The sequence below is a fragment of the Camelus dromedarius genome, chromosome 16, assembly GCF_036321535.1.
Source record: "Camelus dromedarius isolate mCamDro1 chromosome 16, mCamDro1.pat, whole genome shotgun sequence".
NCBI classification, from domain to species: Eukaryota; Metazoa; Chordata; class Mammalia; order Artiodactyla; family Camelidae; genus Camelus; species Camelus dromedarius.
Window position 1 is genome coordinate 39,070,423 of NC_087451.1, and position 20,870 is coordinate 39,091,292.

The 20,870-nt window shown below is 36.0% G+C and overlaps 1 protein-coding gene across 1 annotated transcript; it reads left to right on the forward strand.

Annotated features, from left to right (window-relative positions):
* The first annotated feature begins 335 nt into the window (after positions 1–335).
* NOL11 (nucleolar protein 11) lies at positions 336–20,259 on the forward strand. Its single transcript, XM_010983972.3, has 18 exons — positions 336–566; positions 2,798–2,911; positions 3,027–3,083; positions 4,207–4,355; positions 5,514–5,571; positions 6,712–6,856; positions 8,231–8,419; positions 11,127–11,203; positions 12,629–12,752; positions 13,873–13,961; positions 14,450–14,524; positions 15,163–15,347; positions 15,505–15,630; positions 15,785–16,015; positions 16,467–16,545; positions 17,052–17,144; positions 18,965–19,072; positions 19,232–20,259. Exons 1-18 carry the CDS (start codon positions 426–428, stop codon positions 19,346–19,348), a joined length of 2,157 nt encoding a protein of 718 aa, XP_010982274.1. The 5' UTR covers positions 336–425; the 3' UTR covers positions 19,349–20,259.
* The last annotated feature ends 611 nt before the right edge of the window (positions 20,260–20,870 follow it).

The window sequence follows — 20,870 nt, forward strand, 5'->3', positions numbered from 1 at the left end:
AATATTTTTCCTTTGGGACATTGTTCTATGAGGTCGTGGTAGGAATACCTGTAGAGAGTTCGCTTCAAGTTAAAAAAAAAAAATCTGGCTCATTTAAATTCGGCCACTTGCCACGCCCATCCCTCAGCAGCTCAAGTCCGCAGGTGAACGAGACGCAGCACATTCAGCACCTAACAGGTATGACTTCCCCTGCGCGTTCATCCGGGACTCGGCGGCGCGGCCTGGGAGGCGGAGTCTAGACGCAAGCTTCAGGCCCCGCCCACCCGACGATATCCGCAGCTCCATCTCTACCCGCCAGGGGTCGTAGGCCCCGGGAGCAGGTATCTCACTTGGCGAGTGCCTGATAGTCGGTCTCCTAGTTCTCGCGAGAGAAAGCGCGAAGCCTGACGGGAAGTTTGCGCGGCCGTCGGGTAAGTTGGGCCAAAATGGCAGCTCTCGAGGAGGAATTCACGTTGACAGCGGTACCCTTGGGTTCTGGGCCTGACGGACCTCTAGGAGTGGAGCCGAGCGACAAAACAGACCAGTTTCTAGTGACGGACAGCGGCAGAACCGTCATCCTCTATAAGGTGAGAGTCACAGGCTCGGAGTGCCCCCACTGCCGTCTCCCCCCTTTCGGAGCGCGGGGCCAGAACCTCGGGTTTCTCACAGCTTCGGCTGGACATCATCCAGCGGGCTTAACGGAGAGCCGGCGTGGCCTCTTCCGGACGCTGAATGAGGTCTAGCGTCTGACTGGGTTGTTTTTCCGGAAAGAGAGGCATAGTTTCGAGTTGCAGGCGGCAGAGCGTTTAAGTGCACGTGGGCTAGACTCAGAAAGGAAAGGCAACCTGTTCTTTCGCTTTGTGTCTCCCGGAGATAGCCTCGCTAAGATCCCCTCCTGGGGTCTCTGTCACCCCAGCTGCCCCCAGAAACGGTGAACGGAGAGTGGTTGGGTGGGAGATGTCACTGATAGTGGGAATAGTGATTTAGCGTTGTGTCCATACACTTCATACCCACTCATTAGAGAAAAAAAGTTTTGTGGGTAAATTTTGTTTTGGTTTTTCGCTTTCTTGGCAGCTTGGTCGGAATTTTGATTCTGAGTGACCTGTCTGTTGCCAGCTGTAGTTACCCTGTGAATGGTAGAGTTGAGCCCCGTGAAATCTGCACGCCCCGCCCCCTTTTCAGCCTAACAACTTACTGGGCACACCTTCTAAACTCTGCTTTTAGTGATCGCATAGAAAGTGAATATTTTTATGTGAGCTGCTGAACATAGATTTCTGTGTCTTTGAGAAGCTTGCTATCTTAACATTTCTAATCACCAGGGAAATGCAAACCAAGACCACAATGAGATACCACCTCACACCTGTCAGAATGGCTATCAAAAAGAACACAAATTTTAACAATTGTTGAGAATATGGAGAAAAGGGAACCCTCGTACACTGTTGGTGGGAATGTAAATTGGTGCAGCCACTGTGGAAGACAGTATGGAGATTTCTTTAAAAACTGAAAATAAGACTACCCTATGATCCAGCAATTCCACTCCTGGGTATATATCCAAAAAAAACCCCAAAAACACTAATTCAGAAAGATACTTGCACCACAGTGTTCATAGCAGTATTATTAACAGTTTCCAAGATATGGAAACAACCTAAGTGTCCATCAACAGATGAATTGATAAAGAAGATGTGGTGCGTATGTAGAGTGGACTACTCAGCCGTAAAAAGAACAAAATTTTGTCATTTGCAGCAACACAGATGGACTTGGAGGGCATTATGCTAAGTGAAGTAAATCAGACAAAGATAAATACTGTATGATATCATTTGTATGTGGAAGCTAAAAACTAACAGCAACAACCTAGTGGATATAACAAAAAAGATGCAGATTCACAGCTCTAGAGACAGTGGTTACCATTGAGGAGAGAGAAGGGGGTAGGGGCAATATAGGGGTAGGGGAGTAAGAGGTGTAAACTAGTAGGTATAAAATAGGCTACAGGAATATATTGTGCAACACGGGGAATGTAGCCAATATTTTATAATAAAAATTGAGAATCATTATATTATACCTTGTAACTTACATAGTATATAGCAACTATACTTAAATAAAGAAAAAAGGAAGAAGAAAAAGCTAGCTATCTACTTTGAAGTTTGGGGAACAGGTTGCCAACAGTTCCCTGTACTGTTTGCTTGTTTTGATGTGTCGGATGACACCGTTGGTTTTTACCTGGCTGTCAAGTGGGCTTTTTACGTTTTCTGCATAGGAATCGAGTAGCTGATTAGAATTGGCATGATCCCAGCTATCCTTACCTAATTTCTCATGCCCCTGTTCAAGGGCACAATGGAATCAATTTTTTAAATGAACTAATATTGTTTATTATCAAAGTGTAGTTATTAATTTACTTTTTTTTCATTTTAGGAACTTATATTTTCATTTAATTTTTAAGTTTTTTTTTTAATTGTGGTAAAATATAACAAAATTTACTATCTTAACCATTTTAAGTATACAGTCAGGGTATTAAGTGTATACGTTTACATTATTGTACGGTCATCACCACCGTCTATATCCAGAACTCTTTGTCTGGCAACACTGAAACTGTATCCATTAAACAGTAACTCCCAATTCCCCCAGCCCCAGACAGCCACCATTCTACTTTCTGTCTTAAGCGGAATCACACAGTATTTGTATTTTTGTGACTAGGTTTTTTTTTAATTCAAAAAATTTGTTAAATGCTATCATTTTAATGACTGCTTTTGTCTCAAATGTAAATTTAATTGCTTTAATGTCTGAAACTAACATTTTGAATATTGTATGTTAATTTCATTAGGTTTCTGATCAGAAACCTTTGGGGAGCTGGTCAGTGAAACAAGGTCAAATTATAACATGTCCAGCTGTGTGCAACTTTCAAACTGGAGAGTTTATTGTTGTACATGATAATAAGGTGAGTTTTTTAACTTTTATATAATATATACAGAACAAATCAAATGTTGACTTATTAACTATCCATGTTGTATGGAAATTGGACTTTTTTTTAACTTGTATATTTTTGATTTAAGGTCTTGAGAATATGGAATAATGAAGACGTAAACCTGGATAAAGTATTTAAAGCCACGGTAAGTCTTGGATTTTCCGACATATTTATTTAGTTTATTGGTGAGATGGAATAATGTAATATAACAGTTATTTATCTTAAAGCATCTATGAACGTGATATAAAGGTTATAATCAATTTTTCATTCTAGTTATTGTACAGTGTATCTTGGTAAAATGTCTCAATTTATGAAGTAATACATTAGAAAATGTTAGGTAATGTTATATGAGGTTGAGGATTTAAATCACGAATGATAAATTTATAGCTATTTCCATGAGTTTAAATGTTTGTGGTGTGTCCCTTGTGAGAACAAATGAACTTCATTGTTCCCTTCCTTAAAATAGGTAGAGTAGACCCTGCAAGGTTTGTGCGTTATACATTTGAGTAGCACGTAATGCAGTAAAAAAGAACCGTGACTAACTGTGTTTTCTACTAATGACCTAAAGTATGTTAATTAACTTCCTCTTATCAAATGAGGATCTGAAAGATTAATCTCAAAGTTTCCTTCTGGTTCTAAATGTCTAACTCTAAACATAATTGGCGCATTTTCGAAGTGATTCACAATAAACTGATTCAAATATAATGGCAGCTGTCACCTGGACCCTTGAAATTTCTAACCAGCTGACTGTGCTGTCTCCTGACTTGTCTTTTTGTTTACCCTGCAGTGACACGGTCCTGAATTTACATAACAGGGTTTTTTTTAATCCCACATATGGTGTTAACTTCTTTTCTTGGGCTTGCAGGGTATGGTTTAGAAACACACACACACACTCTGTCTTTAACACCGGAACCGCTTATAACTCTGCATTTGTGACTTTGTTCCTTCCCCCCACCTCCAGTTTTGAGAGACCCAGGTTAGATAGCCTAACCTCCAGTATTTACAAGGGAAGAATAAATCAAAAAATGAATAAAAGTGATTACTTCTTGGGGATAGCAGGGGAGAAGATAGAATAGGAGCAAAAGTTAAACTCCTGAATGTATTTTATGTTGTAGATTTGACTTTGCAACCATACATAGTTACAAAGCAAAATTGAATCAAAATGAAAACAAATCAGTCCTTAAAGATAAGCCTTCTATCAATGTCCTTATTCTATTAGGTGGCAATTGCTTTAGAATAAAAATTAAAATATTTTTATGTTCTTCTAGTTGTCGGCTGAGGTGTATAGGATACATTCAATACAAGGGACAGAACCCTTGGTGCTATTCAAGGAAGGCGCCGTGCGTAGTTTAGAGGCCTTGCTTGAAGAGCCCCAGCAGAAAATTGAAACTGTTATCTCTGATGAAGAAGTGATTAAGTAAGTTCCAATACTTACAAGTGAGTTTTTACTAAAATGAAAATGCTCTCGATGTTTTTTTTTTTATAATCTTTACCTTGTTCAAAAATATTTTAATTATAAACGTAGTAAAAGTAACATAATTAAAGCCGTCTGTAAGACATAAGCCAAAATCACATCCCCCAAAAGCCTCTAGGGTGATAAGTGACTGAGAGAAATAGGGCCAGATGTCTCCTGTCCTAATGACAGAACTGGATAGTCAGTTATTTGAAGATGAAGTGAGTAATCCCACGAGATTGGCATCTTTGCTTCTGTCATATTACCCCGACTGCCAGGGTCAGAACCCTTTCCCCTGAAGAAATGTGCAGCTTGTTGTTAGCAGAATCAGGATAGTGCTTCGAGACCTGCTTTCCCAGATTCTGGCATAAAACTGGGAGAACAACTCATCCAGATGATAGAAGGAAATCTCATGGTTTCGCATCTCTCTAATCCCCATTCTTTCATCACATTTCCTATTTGGTTAACTGCTGCCTCTCCAGGCCCATCTGATGCAAACTAAATTTCTAAAAGTCCAAGCGAGACTTGTATGTAGTCAGTAAACAGTGTGGACGATAAGCAGTTGCATCTTAGACTTGATGAATGCCTCTGAAGTGTGAGCAGCTGTATTTGGAGGAAGTCTTTAGGAAAAAAGATACAGGTAGAGATCTGAGTTCTAATCCCCACTTTGCCAAAAAACGATTGTGCAGCCTTGGTTACAGACCATTTACCTTCCCTGTGCCTCAGTTTCCCCTCTCACTTGAAGAAGGCAGATGAGATGCTCATATTTTCCTAAAACACTGGTCCCAAAATGACTCTTGAAAAAAGGAGCGAGGGGTTTCAAGTAAGTTTGGGAAACACCGTGTCTTTCTCACACATCCTTGATACTTTTCAGTTCACATTATTGTTTTAAGCTCTGGGAAGCTCAGCAACTTGCATTTAATCCAGAGACTCATTTGACAGAGAAATGCCTACTAGTTCCCCACGGTATATATTTTGAAACACTGAATTAAGTGCTCTGTGATATCTCTCTGGCTCTAAAAAACATTTAATAAAAGATAATCTCTTAAATTTAGATTGATGGTATGTTTTTCTCTCAACTGGTAATTTGGCATTTTATCATTTTTCTTTTTCTTTTTTTAGGTGGACAAAGTTTTTCATGGTATTTAGGCATCCTGTGCTAATTTTTATTACTGAAAAAGTAAGTGAATCTTTAATTCCTGGCCCATTTTGTGACATTTCAAAGTCACCTATATTATTTTTAAAACTAAGCTTGGACTTCGGTACTTCTTTCAGAAGCCTTTTATTTTATATATTTTAAAAATACTAAAAAGCCTATTAGTTATAATTATTTCTATGCCTGAATTATAGAAGAAAATTTTAACACCTTTATTGTGGTGTGATTCCTATACAGTAAACTACACATATTTAAGATGTACAATTTGATGAATTTTGATAGATTTATACACCAGTGAAACCACCACCATCAAGATAGCTAACATTTCCATCACTCCCCAAGAAGTGCAAATTTTGAATTTCCAATTTATCCCTTCCCACCCTCTTTATCCCCTAGTAACTATAAGTTTGTTCTCTTTATGTGTGAATCTGTTTCTGTTTTGTAGATAAGTTCATTTGTGTCCTTTTTTTTTAGATTCCACATATAAGTGATATCATATGGTATTTTTCCTTTTCTTTCTGACTTACTTCACTTAGAATGACAATCTCCAGTTCCATCCACGTTGCAACAAATGGCATTATTTTTTATGGTTGAGTCGTATTCCATGTATATATATACACACACACACACACATATACATATATACACACACACACCACATTTTTTTTAAGTATTTTCTTTTTTAATTTTTTTTGGTGGGAGGAGGTAATTAGGTCTATTTGTTTTATTTATTTTTAGAGGAGGTACTGGGGATTGAACCCAGGACCTCATGCATGCTAAGCATGCACTCTACTGCTTCAGCTATACCCACCCCCCTTACCACATCTTCTTTATTCAGTCATCTATCAAGCATTTGGGTTGTTCCCATGTCTTGGCTATTGTAAATAGTGCTGCTGTGAACGTTGGGGTGTATAGAAATTCGTTACAACATTTTTAATTTAATTGGACTAGAGGTTTTTAAGTACTCTTTGAAGTGATTGCAATAGGGCAGCTGGTTTTGTTTTTTTGTTTTTGTTTTGTTTCATTTTGAGCCAAGGTAGATTTATTCAGAGATACACACTACGTAGAGTGCAGGCCATCTCAGAAGGCTGGGCAACTAGTTTTAACATTTAAATATAGTTGGTGGAAATGGGAATATTTTTTTTAAAACCTTCTTTTTTGCAGCATGGAAATTACTTTGCTTATGTACAAAAGTTTAACTCACGTATCCTAAGCAAATACACACTTGTACTTGGACAAGAAGAAAACTCTGTTATACAGAGTTTTAGTACCTCTGTGGATCGGAAATTTATCTCTTTGATGTCATTAAGTAAGTATTTTTCCTTAAACTTTCAGAGTGTATAAATAAAGAGGTGTTACAAGATAGTGTTTTCTTTAACTTAGTCTTCAATTTTTGCAGTTTTCTCTTGTAGTATTTCCCTTTCTGTGCTTTCTGACAAGTATTTATGCCTTTTTGCATCTTGCCTTGTCTAGTCATGTGTTAGGTCAGTAGTTCTCTGCAGTAACTTTTATGTCTTAAGATTTATCATAAGCAACAAGTAGTAGTATAATACCAATAAAAAGGGGAAAATCACCTTTATCTTTACCATGATAAGTCCAATTTTTTTTTGATATCATAATTAGTGACCCGCAAGATACCTAAGGTTGGTACTGAATGGCCCTCCGTTCGTCTCTTCCAGCCTTAGAATAGAGTGTGCCTTTCTTTGAACAGTGACGGAGACAGGTGGGTTGAAAGGGGACTAACAGCAGCCTGGGCTCAGGCTAGTTGGCATTTTACAGATTTTTTTCAAATGCCTTGGAATTTACCTCTACGTAATGCTCTAAAGCTTAAGCCAGTCATATGCATCTAGGGAGAAAATGCCTTTGTGGTGTTCCTTCTACCCTACCCTTTATGACTTCTTTTGAAGTTCTTTTGAGAAGGTTATGTGAGGAAGAAGCAAGAGCAATATTTAGGAAACATTTCCATGTTACCACAATTTAAAATCTTCTGAAATTTTTCAATGTGCAGATGTTTGCAGTGGCAGCTAAAAAGGCTCCTGTCATTTATGTTTAGAGGGTTATTGGAGTCTGCTTAATACCTTTGCTTAAGAGGGACTGGTTTTCTTAAAGTTTAAGCTCTAGGACTTATTAATTGTAAAACAGGCATTTATGAGTTATGTTTTAGCTTATTGAACATTGAAGTAAGGGAGTCTGAACCAAAGGGCCATAGAATCTTCATGTAACATAGCTAAAACTACATGAAATTGCCAAAAATTCAGTTGGCCTGCAAAACCCAGCAATTTTATAGGGTTTTCAGAGGGGAGTAACAAGAAGTGTAATGTTTAGACCAGAATGCTAATTAACTTCTAATGAGAGACAGAGCTAAATTTTAGTGACTAGATTGTATTCTTGGCAGTCCTCTCATATTTTAGTTGTTATAGGCATTTATAATTTTTATTTCATGACTGTTACAATATTTCTTACTGAGATTTTTATTACTATTTCTCCTCCCTCAACTTTAGGTTTGTAGTATATTCTTTATGGGAAAGCATAGAGTGATGTGATTGTTACATTTGTTTATTTTTCTGGTTGGATCATGTATCAAATTGGTAAAATCTTATAAACAGCTTAGGATGTTTTAACTGTAACAGATATAGAACTGCTCTTTATCCAATAATAAACAACAAATACTTGTTTGCAACAGGCTCTGATGGATGTGTATATGAAACCTTGATACCAATACATCCGAGTGACCCAGAAAAAAATCAGAGGGTAGTTCGATCATTGTTGCTCAAGTCGGCAGTGTCTGGTAATGCTCGAAGTGGTGTTGGACTCATGGTCCTGGATCAAGATCACTTAGCGGTCCTGGGACCACCACTCCCAACCTCTAAAGGTAACTGAAATCTAGTCAGTTAAGAAGTCCTTTGGATTTTTTTTCCTTCAGAGTGTACCTTTAGCCTTCTCTTGCTTTTTCGTTTGTCTATTACCACCCTAATCCATTCTTTTTTATCACTGTACTCAAATTTTTTTCTAGCTCCTAATTCTTGAATAGGTCTTTGACTTCATCTTGCCTTGATCAGTTTCCTGAAACATCTCCTGTATCACTCACTGCTTTGCTTATCACCAATATCTTAAAGAAATAAAAACTACAAATATCTGTGCCAGCCCTCAGGCACTGGAAACATTGGTAAGCCTTGCAATAGAGGGTTGAATTCATAGCTTGATAACATTTCAGCAGAATATAAATCCATTAGACTTGGACGGGTTGAAATTCTAGGACTGTTAGTATTCCTTTCATCACTGTGACTTCAGAGCAGGATTCTTATCATCCTCACCCTCAGATACCCCTCCAAACACACAGAATTGTAGTCTTTCATGAAGGACACAGTTGCTCCTGGCCAGTGCAAGGTTGGTGTCTCCCCGCCTACACTATGAAACTCCAAATCTCTGGTTTAGCATTCAGGTCTCTCCACAGTCTAGACCCTGTCCACCTTTTCTAATCTCTTCTCCCGATTTTGAAGCAAGAACTCTCTGCTTTGTTCAGGCCGGGCTGGATATGGCCATCCTTACCTGTGTTCTTTGTTCTTAGGTTTCTCCTACTCTTTAAGCTAGGAGCTACCACTAATAGCATAACTACCCTGTGCCAGGGATTTTACTTATATTGTCTCATTATTTGTATCATTTAATCCTCTAACAACCCTATGAGAGAAAGTTCAGATATTATGACCCCTATTTTATGCATCAGAATCTGAGCTTAGGTAACTAAGTAGTGGAGTTGGATCAAACGAAGCAGGTGGAGTCTTAGGCCACGTGAACTACCATTCTCAAGTCCTAGCTTTTAACCACTTTACCAGCTGTGTTTCTCCTCTCTCAATCCCCAATCTTCCCTCTTTCTGGTTCCTGCTCTCTATCCCCCAAAAAACCTACTACCCACCATAGAGTTTCTCATGTATCTTTTCAGAGTTTTTTTAATATGCGCACAAGCAAATACTTCTATTTATTTTTTTCTCCTCTTTTTACACAAATGGTACCATATCATACACACTCTTGCGCACCTTATTTATCCACCTACCTGAGATACAGAGATCTTTCCACATCAGCATCTTTATTAAAACTTTATTTTTTAAAAGGAAAACATGGACACACTCTGACATAAATCGCAGCAATATTTTTTTGGATTCATCTCCTAACGCAAAGGAAATAAAAGTAAAAATAAACTAATGGTACCTAATTAAATTTAAAAGTGTTTGCACGGCAAAGGAAACCATCAACAAAATGAAACGACAACCTACTGAATGGGAGGAAATACTTGCAAAAGATACTACCGATAAAGAATTAATAGCCAACATACATAAACAGCTTGTACAGTTCAACATCCAAAAAAAAGAAAAACCCAATTTAAAAATGGGTGGAAGAACTGAATAGATATTTTTCCAAAGGGGAAATGCAGACAGCCAACAGGAACATGGAAAGATGCTCAGCATCACTACTTATCAGGAAAATGTAAATCTCAACCACAATGAGATACCACCTCACATCTGTAAGAATGACTATCATCAAAAAGGACACAAATAACAAATGCTGGTGAGGATGTGGAGAAAAGGAACCCTATTGGTGGGAATGTAAGTTGATGCAGCCACTGTGGAAAACAGTATGGAGGTTTCTCAAAAAGCTAAAAATAGAACTACTCAATGACCCAGCAGTTCTGGGTATATATCAGAAAAAAAGAAAGAAAAAACACACAAAAAAGCACTGATTCAAAAAGATACATGTACCCCAATGTTTATAGCAGCATTATTTATAATTGCCAGGATATGGAAGCAACCTAAGTTTCCAGCAGATGAATGGATAAAGATGTGGTGTGTATGTGTATATATATAGTGTGTGCGTGCACACACACAGTGGAATACTACTCAGCCATTAAAAGGAACAGAATTTTTGCATTTGCAGCAACATGGATGATCTTGGAGAGCATTATGTTAAGTGAAATAAGTCAGAGAAAGAAAAATACTGTATGATATCACTTATGTGTGAAATCTAAAAACTACAACAAACCTAGTGAACATAAAAAAAGCAGACCTACAGATCTACAAAACAAACTAGTGGTTACCAGTGTGGAGGGGAAAGGGAGGAGGGGCAATATAGGGGTGAAGGAGTAACGTATAAATTATTAGGTATAAAATAAGTTACAAGTTACAACTTGGGGAATATAGCCAATATTTTATAATAACTGTAAATGGAATATAACCTTTAAAAATTGTGAATCACTATATTGTACACCTGTAACTAATATTGTACAGCAATTATGCTTCAATAAAAAATAGTTAATTTTTTTAAAAGACTTTTTTTTTAGAGCAATTTAAGATTCACAGCAAAACTGAGGGGAAGATACACTGATTCCAGCAGGCTGCCTGCCCTCACACTTCTATTTCTTGTCATGAAATCTTGTATCTTTGAATTACTGTCTTCATTATTCATTTTTATACTTAATAAAGAAAGACATATATTTAACCATGACTTTCCTCTCTCCCTCCCGCCAACCCCAAGCATCATATATTTAAACTTGGATGACTTCTGAATTTGTATGTCGTATTTTACAGAATGCCTCTCCATATGGAATATAAAATTTCAGACGCTACAGACTTCAAAAGAATTACCACAAGGGACCAGCGGTCAAGTAAGTTTTTGCACTTGGATGTTTTTTTCTTTCAATGTAACAGTTTTGCACTAATATACTGTATAGAAAGAGACTTCTTTGTATCTAAATCTTTTGGCAGTTTTGGATTAAATTAAATTAAGAAATACTTTATTTTCTACCTGCAAAATTTAATTTGGTCATTATTTTAATAGTTTCCTTGTATTTGTCACTTTCAAAAGACTAAATTATAAGCTAATTTTAGATCAAAGGAGAACAATTAACTAGTTAACAAAAACTTTTGTTTTTCGCCTCTCTTTGGTTTGATCTTTTTACTTTTGTATTTTCAGCTATACCCTAGGGCTATTACTTTTCCTAATAAATTAGTCTTTTAGGTTATATGTTAAACCTTATCACGGAATTACATAAATAAACAATTAAGATTTAAGCTGACAGACTATAAATGTTCTGAGGCAAGGGTCCTGGCCTTTTTGTTTTCCATGTATCTTCAGTACCTACCAGAGGTACTGAGTAAATACTAGTTGTTTAGTGACTAAATGTTCATATAAAAATAAAATGTAAATCAAGATATAGGATGTTATTGATCATTATAATTAGAGGATGAGACTAGATTTATCGGCATGGAATTCTAACTTACATTTAAATAATTTTAACAAAATTAATGTTTCACAATTTCACTACTCTGATAGAGTTTACTTTTCATTTCCATATTCCTTTGAGTTTTTGTTCATATATCTTATTTTTACAATTTTATAATTAGAATCATGAGATAGATTCTATCATGTTAAATTCTGCTTTTTTTCATTTAGTACATCATAACACTTTGCCTAAATTACAGCAGCCTTTGTGATTATCATGTTAATAGATGTGTAATAGTGGCATTATTTATTTTAAGCAATTTGTTTTCTTTCATTATTGTTTTTAATGGAAGTACTGGGGGCTGACCCCAGGACCTCATGTAGTACATGCTAAGCATGCATTCTACCACTGAGCTATTCCCACCCCCCTCATTTATTTTAAATATATGTATTGATCAAACTTTTATGAGTTAGGGGGAAGGTGTAGCTCAAGCAGTGGAGTGCATGCATAGCATGCCTGAGGTCCTGGGTTCAATCCCCAGTACCTCCTCTAAAAATAAATAAATAAGCCTAATTACCCCACACAAAGCAAAAAGAAATTAAGAAATTTTTATGAGTCAAAAGAAAGTATTCTTTAAATTATGCTTCATTCAGACATGGGCAAAAATAAAAGCAGTGTAAACCTACCCCAATAAATAAATTGAACATATGGTATTATTCTGGGACGTTGCTTAACTTTGCCTTATCCTTTTCTGTTACACTAAGATTGCTCACACCACAGGCTATTGTTATAAATTACATGGCTTTGTTGAATCAGATCTTGGAAGAAAAAAAGGATTGCTTACATTTTTGATAACTTTTTTTGTAGCTCTGGTATTATGGGGAAAATCTGTTTATGCTACATGGAAAATTTCTAACTGTAATTCCATACAAGTGTGAAGTGTCATCATTAGCAGGTGCTCTTGGAAAACTCAAACATAGTCAAGATCCAGGTAGGAACTTAAATGTTTGTTTTATTACTAAAAACCATTTTATAAACTTCTAGTTTGATATGTAGATTTTCACAGCTATCAGTTTGCATAGCCTTTTTTTTTAACACTTTTATTGTGGTATGATTCCTGTACAGTAAACTACACATATTTTAGATGTATAATTTGAATGAATTTTGATATATACACCTATGAAGCCACCACCACTATCAAGATACCTTAACATTTCCATCACTCCCCAAGAGGTGCAGATTTTAAATTTGCACCCTTCCCACCCCCTTTGCCCACAGTAACCATAAGTTTGTTCTCTTTGTGAAACTTTCTGTTTTGTAGGTAAATTCATTTGTGTCCTTTTTTTTTTAGATTTCACGTATAAGCAATATCATATATTTTTCTTTCTCTTTCTGGCTTACTTCACTTAGAATGACAATCTCCAGGTCCATCCGTGTTTCTGCAAGTGGCATTTTTTTTCTTTTTATGGCTGAGTAGTATTCCATTGTACATATATACCACATCTTTATCCAGTCAGCTGTCAGTGGATATTTGGGTTATTTCCATGTCTTGTCTATTGTAAATAGTGCTGCTGTGAATATTGGGGTGCATGTGTCTTTTTGAATTACATTTTCCTCTGGATATGTGACCAGGAGTAGGATTGCTGGGTCATATGGTAAATTTATTTTTGGTTTTTTAAGGAACCTCCATAATATAGCCTGTTCTTAATGTTGAAAGTTGGCATTGTTCATTCAGATTTTATTGATCCAGGAAGCTACCCCGGGAACAGTCCACATTGCAGTTACTGCTGCAGGCTAATGCGTTACACTGATTTGAACACCAGTGTTCTTCTGACTTTAGGGGCAATGGGAAGGTCCTCCAGACAAAATCAGTAATGCTTTTTCCCTCCCTAGTTTAACCAGTGGCCTCATCTGTTAGCTTACTGTTGCTGGGCACGTAGCCTTTTAAGTTACTGTGCTTTACTGATCTAAGGTTATTGGTAGAATGAAGTGGACTTTAAAGCCTCTCTTGAACTGTGCACAGATGGTTGTTTTTTATAGTTCTTTGGTTGGTTGGATCAATACCAGTAGGTCAAAAAATTCCAGAAATTGTGTGTTTTGTGTTTTCTTAGGCACTCATGCCATACCTCATTTTGTAAACTGGGAAGCATCGCAGGAATCTGGTCTAGGATCCCAGAACTCAGAGCAATCAAAGAGAATTGTAAGTTTCGTAGTCGAAATACAAGTGTTAGTGCAAATGTCAAAAAACATGAAAAGCTGAATTACTTTAATTATTCATATCTGTACAACTCCTACAACTTGCTCTTAATGATGGGGCAGTTTGAAGCTTGAACTCAGTAACCCAACAGCCCTTGTCTGAAAATGACACATGTCATCTAGTAGTTAATTTTTATGGTTGTGTGTGTAAGACCCAGGTGTAAAAATGGACCAGTTTGCTGTTAGTAATAATACTTTCTTGTATAGAGATTTTATTTTGTTTATTCAAAAATGAAAACCTTAAAAATCTTGAAGATATTTACATTAAAAGTTAAAATAAACTCACTTTTCACTGTAAGAAAATTAAACCCTAAAAAAGTTTGTGATTAGAGCAAAAGTGTGCCAGTATCTTTGGGACATTTCATATTCTTCAAACTGTATATTGGATCTTTTATATTATTTTGAGATCCTAATCAATTTACTTAATTCCAGTTAAGAAGAAGAAAAATTGAAGTGAGTGTACAGCCAAAGGTTCCAACATCCGAACAACTTTTAGCAACCATAAAGGTAAATTTAAAAATATTAGAAGGAGGAGGGTATAGCTCAGTGGTAGAGTGCATGCTTAGCATTCACAAGGTCATGGGTTGAATCCCCAGTCCCGCCACTGAAGGAATAAATGAATCTAATCCCCCCATCTCACACACACACACACACACACACACACACACACACAAATACATGTGTATATATATTAGGAATATCAAAACTCAACTCAACTCGTTGAAGGAAATCCCATGTACTTTTCATTCGATCTTACTTTTAGGATCATTTTTATAGCTATAACTTACATTTGTATAGTATGCTGAGGTTGTCAGAGTGACCAATACTTTAGCTTATTTGACTCTCACTAAGCATTTTGTGAGATCAATGTGATGGTAGTGGCCTTATACCTCGTTCAGCTTTGCATTGAATATGTTTGTAATTTAGCTTCACAGAAATTTTGATTTCTAAATCCTTGAGGTTTGTTTGTTTGTTTGTTCGTTTTCTTACAGTTTGTCTTTGTGCAGTAAATTGTAGTATCAACTCCAGTTTCACAGAAGTGCATGAATACTGTTAGTGATTTAAGATGTTGCGCTAGGAACTTTTAAGTTCAGAATGACATTTATCAATGTACCAGACTGAACTCTTTACTTCTGCCCTTTCAGAAAGAATCAGAAAAACACATTGAAGTAGAACTACGTAAATTTTTGGCTATTAAGCGGACACCTGACTTTCATACAATTATTGGGGACACAGTGATAGGACTTCTGGAAAGATGTAAAACAGAACCATCATTTTATCCCCGGAACTCTCTGATGCAGCTTATCCAAACGCATGTGCTTTCTTACAGGTAAAAGTTTCTGTACACCAGGCTTCACATACATAACTCTTTTGACCTTGTTTTGTAGTTTACGGTTCTGATTTTCATACTGTGAAAAAGCCTTATGAATTATTTGCAGTTGAGAGTTTCCTTAATATATAAAAGTAATTCATGCTTTTGGCCTTAGCTTGTGCCCTGGCTTAATGGAGATTGCCTTAGAAAAGACAGATGTGCAGATGTTACAGCTCTGTCTACAGCAGTTCCCTGACATTCCTGAATCAGTCACCTGCGCTTGCTTAAAAATTTTCTTGGGGTAAGTTAGAAGCCAATGGTCCTTTTCCTTCACTACATTTTTAATCTATTATATTATTTGATGTCTGAAACTTTGAAGGCTTAGAAAATGAAATTTTTCCAGTAAGTTCAAGTAGTGATAAGAATTAATTCCTTGTTTTCAATTATCATGATAGCATTGGTGATGACAGTCTTCAAGAAACAGATATCAATATGGAGTCAGTTTCTGACTATGCCAATACTGTACAAGGTGAGAAGATGGAAGAGCAGGCTGAAATTCTTCAAAATGGCTTCAATCTGGAGGAAGATAACTGTGAGAACTGTGCTCAGCAGTTAAGTGCAAAGCCTCAGGCGGCAGTGGAGGAGGCTGCTTTGTGCCCTGTTATACCAAAGAGAGCAGCCCTACTGTATCCTTTCAAACAGTTCCCCTTATATTATCTCTCCCCCAGGGATAGAGTCAAATGCCAAGCAATAACTAAGGAGTAATTAGATAATTTAAGGTGTTTTTTACCTTTTTTCAATTTTTTTCAGTTTCTGCTTGAAAATGGGTTACATTCAATGCTATATTCCAACAACTTATTTAAACCTTATTTCTTATTTAAGAAGCTGTACTAAGGTAGAAGCTCAGTCAGTTCTAAAAGTTAGTATACTGAATAAATACCAATCATTTGTTATTCACTATTGTGAAGTTTTCCAGATGATCCCTAGTGACCAGGAGAATGTTCACTGATAGAGCTCTTCTAGAAAAGTGAAACTTTTGTATAAATTTAGAAAAATCGTTAGGGAAGAGAATTACTCGTAATTTTGTTAGAAAAGCCTTTATTTGTTGAAATAAGATTTTCCTTTATTCCTGAGTAGAAATGCAATTCTTCACTCAGCATATAGTGAAACGTTTCTTCTGCCTCATTTGAAAGGCATCCCAGCACAGCATATCACTGTAAGTTCTTACAAATCCTAGAGAACTTTATTTCTAGTTTAAATATTGCTGCTTAACTCTAACCAGCCTTTAGGGCATTCAAAAGGTTATAAAGTACTTTCATCTGAATAAGAGGTTTCCCAGCCATGATGGTGAACAGTGGTGCCTAGGAAACTAGAGTGATTTGGGGAGGCAGAGCTTGACATGTTCCTGGTGCTAAGCCTGAGGGCCGCCATGTTAATCTGTCTAAATTATAAATGAGAAGAAGAAACTAAAAACAATTCCCCAGAGAAGGATTCTCTCTTCTCTACTTACTGTTGATAAACAAAACCCTCCCAAACCAAGTGAACTCCTCTGTCACAGCAGGGAATGCATTTGATTCATTTTTGTGTCTCCAGATGTCCAGCATATTTATTTGATAGTGAAATTCAATAGCTTCTTAAAATTCTTTCCAGTCTCATTGTTAGCTTTGTATGAAGAAAATTTTTCTATCAAATTGATAAATTGTCCTTTTTTCTCCCACTCAGCTATTTCTGCAGTATTTGTATTTCCTTTATCTGAAATGTAGTGAAAATGTTACTATGACTCTTCCTGGAATACACCCTCCAACCCTGAACCAGGTGAGATAGTCTTTTTCCTTTGATCTGATGCTGGGAAAAATCTGTTTAAAAAAAGGTTATATACATAGTATCAGAATCTGGAATTCAGTAACCTGTTTCTCCTTGTCTCCTAGTCCCTATGACCCTCCTTCTTCACCGTATACCCAAACCACTGGAGTGGATCTGTCAATTTGGTAGATAGATTTTTCGAGCCATAATTCTATACTAAAGAACTTAAATTCATCTTAAATTCCTGGTTCTTTATTGTGACCCTTTTCAAGAATTTCCTTAGCTTTGTGGGGAGAGGGGATAGTAAGTATCCTCTTAATGATCTCCTAATAACCTAATAATCCCCAGTCCCTCTCAGAGGTGATCAGTATTAAGAGTTTCTTTCATGTCCCGAAATTTTCTTTCTATACACTTAATTGTTCTCTTGTCTTTCTAATGCAAATTAGATAATAATGTACATGTTATTCTGGAGTTTTGTTTTTTTCACTCAATACTATGTTTTACAAATTTTCTAGGTTAGTATATATCTGCTTCATTCTGTTTAACCACTGCATACTATTGATTTTATAGACGCTGTTAGTCTGCTAGTCCCCTTTTGATTCACATTTTAATTGTTTATAGTTTTTTGCTATTGCAAACAGACTTTCAGTGACCATCTTTATACAGATATTCTTGTATATTATGAGAGAACACCTGCTGGGTAAATTCCCATTAGTGAAATTATTGGATAAAGGGTGCATGCATTTTTAGTTTTGAAAATGCCAGACACCTTTCCAAAAGGTTGTGACAAGAGGTACTGCTGCCAGCAAGGTCTGAGATCTTACTCTTTGCCAGATAGGTAACAAATAGGTGTTTTATTTTAATTTGCATTTCTTTGATGAGAGAGGTCGGCCATCTCTTCTTGCCTGTTTTATGTTCCTTTTTTTTTTTTTTGTCCATTTTTCCATTGCATTTCCTGTTTTTTTTCTTTTTGGCTTACTAATTATTCTTTGTATATTAAGGAAATAAGTTTATTTCTGTCAAATGTATTACAAATACTTTTTTCTGATCATTCTCTTTAGTGTAATTTTTGCCATAAATGAGTTTTATTGTCAAAACTGTTGAGCTTTTCCTTTATGGCTTCCTTATGGCTATATCATGCTTAAGGCCCTTCCCACTCTAAGGCTGTAAAAATAGCCACCCTGTTTTTCCGTGATACATTAATGGTTTCCTTTTTCTGATTTTAACTCTTTGGTGCATATAAAATTTATTTTGGTGTGAGGAGTTACATAGGGATCTGCTGTCCCCCCTCTCCCCAAATGGATAATCGATTTCCTTAATGCTTTTTAGTGACAGTGATATTTGCATGTTAACAACATTTGCTACCATGTGAAAATTTAGAACTACATACTTTAATAAATGTATAGTAATAATTTTATTTTGGCTCTTGGTAGCTCATGTATATTACACCATATTCTGTTCTTGGGGCATCATGTATATTTCAGAGTAAGAGATGAGTATGTTCTTTTTTTGTAACTGCCAGTAATTGTCAAAAAAATTTTTTTCTCAAATAAGTACTAACTCTCCCTTGGATTAAATATCACTGTGGCTTTCTTTTTACTGGTTAATCCTATAAAAAATATCTAATTATGTTTGTAAAATGACAAGTATAAAAAAAAAGCAGAAAAGAACCTTTTTAGATTGTTGAGAGACTCCTTTATCTCTAAACTAAAACATTCAGGCTTTTGTTAAGATTTTCTTCTCTTATAACTGGTAGAATTATGGACTTTGTAAAATGAATTAACCTAAAATTAAATTAAAATCTTAACTTTCCTTTTCCTGTTTATCTTCAGATTATGGATTGGATATGTCTACTGCTCGATGCTAACTTTACTGTTGTGGTAATGATACCAGAAGCAAAAAGGCTATTGTTAAGTCTTTACAAGTTTGTGAAATCCCAGGTATGTAACTATTTGATATATACTCAATTCTGTTTGTACCCAAGAAGCATCAAAATTACAATTTATTAAATTTTTCTTGGAATAGTTATAAGTCATTGCAGAGGATTTCATCATATATACAAGTTATGGTAAAAATTATTTTGGAACTTTTTTCTTTAGATAAGCATTTGTTCGGAGCTCAACAAGATTGAAGTAGGTTTTCGTGAACTACAGAAATTAAATCAAGAAAAGAATAATAGAGAATTATATTCAATTGAAGTGCTGGAACTCTTCTGATATTACCAGTTCTCCTTCATAGATGTTTTATGAAGCTCTTTTACGTGAATTCTTCCTATTCATCCAGGCAAGAGATGTGTTTTGTTTATGACTGTTTCTCAGCGACAAGAGAAATGTGTTGGCAAGTACCTGGACCATCACTTATTGGTGCTCCCAGGTCAGATTGGAGGGGTTACATGAACCTATTCTAGTTTATGAACATTGGTGGTGAGAGGTTCTGGAACTTTTTAAAAATGTTAACTGAGCTGCTTTTAAGTAAACTTATTTGTGTATTGATAAAAGTTTAATTTCTTACGATGTGTTTGAATAGTTCTTCTTTTAATAAATCACCACTGAAACAGTGATTCTAGGAAGAACGTAGTTTTTATCAGAGCTCATCTGTGTTCATGGGTGACAGAAGAGGTCAGGTCCACAAGCAGGGCGGGAGGGGTCCTTGTCCAGCATGTGCTTGTCTTCTGCCGTTTTCTCCTGCTTTACCTACTCCCACTCACCTTCTTACATACCCAGGGTTGAACAGTACCTCTTTATATACTTTATCCCTTAGATTACGCTATGATTAGATGTCTCTAAGTAGTAAAAAAAAAAAAAAAAAATTCTCTTCTGAAAATAGGTTTATAGGTTGATTAACCATACAGTTTCCTATTTTAACTCTAAATTTTAGGGTTTCGAACAAATGAAAGGTTTTATGTAGAAGAAATGGGTAATTTGGTTTCTTAAAAAAAAAAAACTCAAATTTATTTTTGTCAAAAGTGAAATAACTTTTACAAGTGATGAGTTAAAATTTCCCAAAAGTAACTTGAAAGCTCTGTTGAGTAAATCCTTTAGAAACTTATTTTAACCTGAAGGGTTACAATATATTTAAAAAAAAAAAAAAAAACCCTGAAATTCTAGTGCATAAACGTAAGTTCAGGTGTGGTTCTAGAGCCTACATTTATAGAATCCTGATGGCTTAGCTTAATTTGCATTAGAGAAAGGCTTCATTTTAGGCTAGGCACTCTATGTAACCCTTCGTTACAACTATGGCAGTTAATAAACAGGTTCTCCTCAGTCATTCTCCATCTCTCTTTAATCCTGAGAGAAAAGAAATATCAAAGATAACAGCATGTGTTAACTGTCATGCTCATTTTATATAATGGGACCTTTTGCTCAGGCAATTTAAAATAATACAGTACTTCTCAGCAGAAATGAAAAATGCAGGTCTCCTTGGTGTTTGTCCTTTTATCTTTTTTGTGAACCACTTAAGAAGTACTAGCAGACACCCAGACTTAAAATGGTGGGTCCCTAAGGTTTTCTTAAAACTTTGAGCTTTGCAGTAGAAAACCCATTATGATTTAGAGATCCTTTTATAAGGATCCTTTTATAAGATTATTCAGAGTGAGAGGGTATAGCTCAGGTGGTAGAGTGCATGCTTAGCACGCGTGAGGTCTTGGGTTCAATCCCCAGTACTTCCGTTAAAAGTAAATAAACCTAATTACCTCCCCTCCCCACCAAAATTAAATAATACAATAATAAATTAAATTTT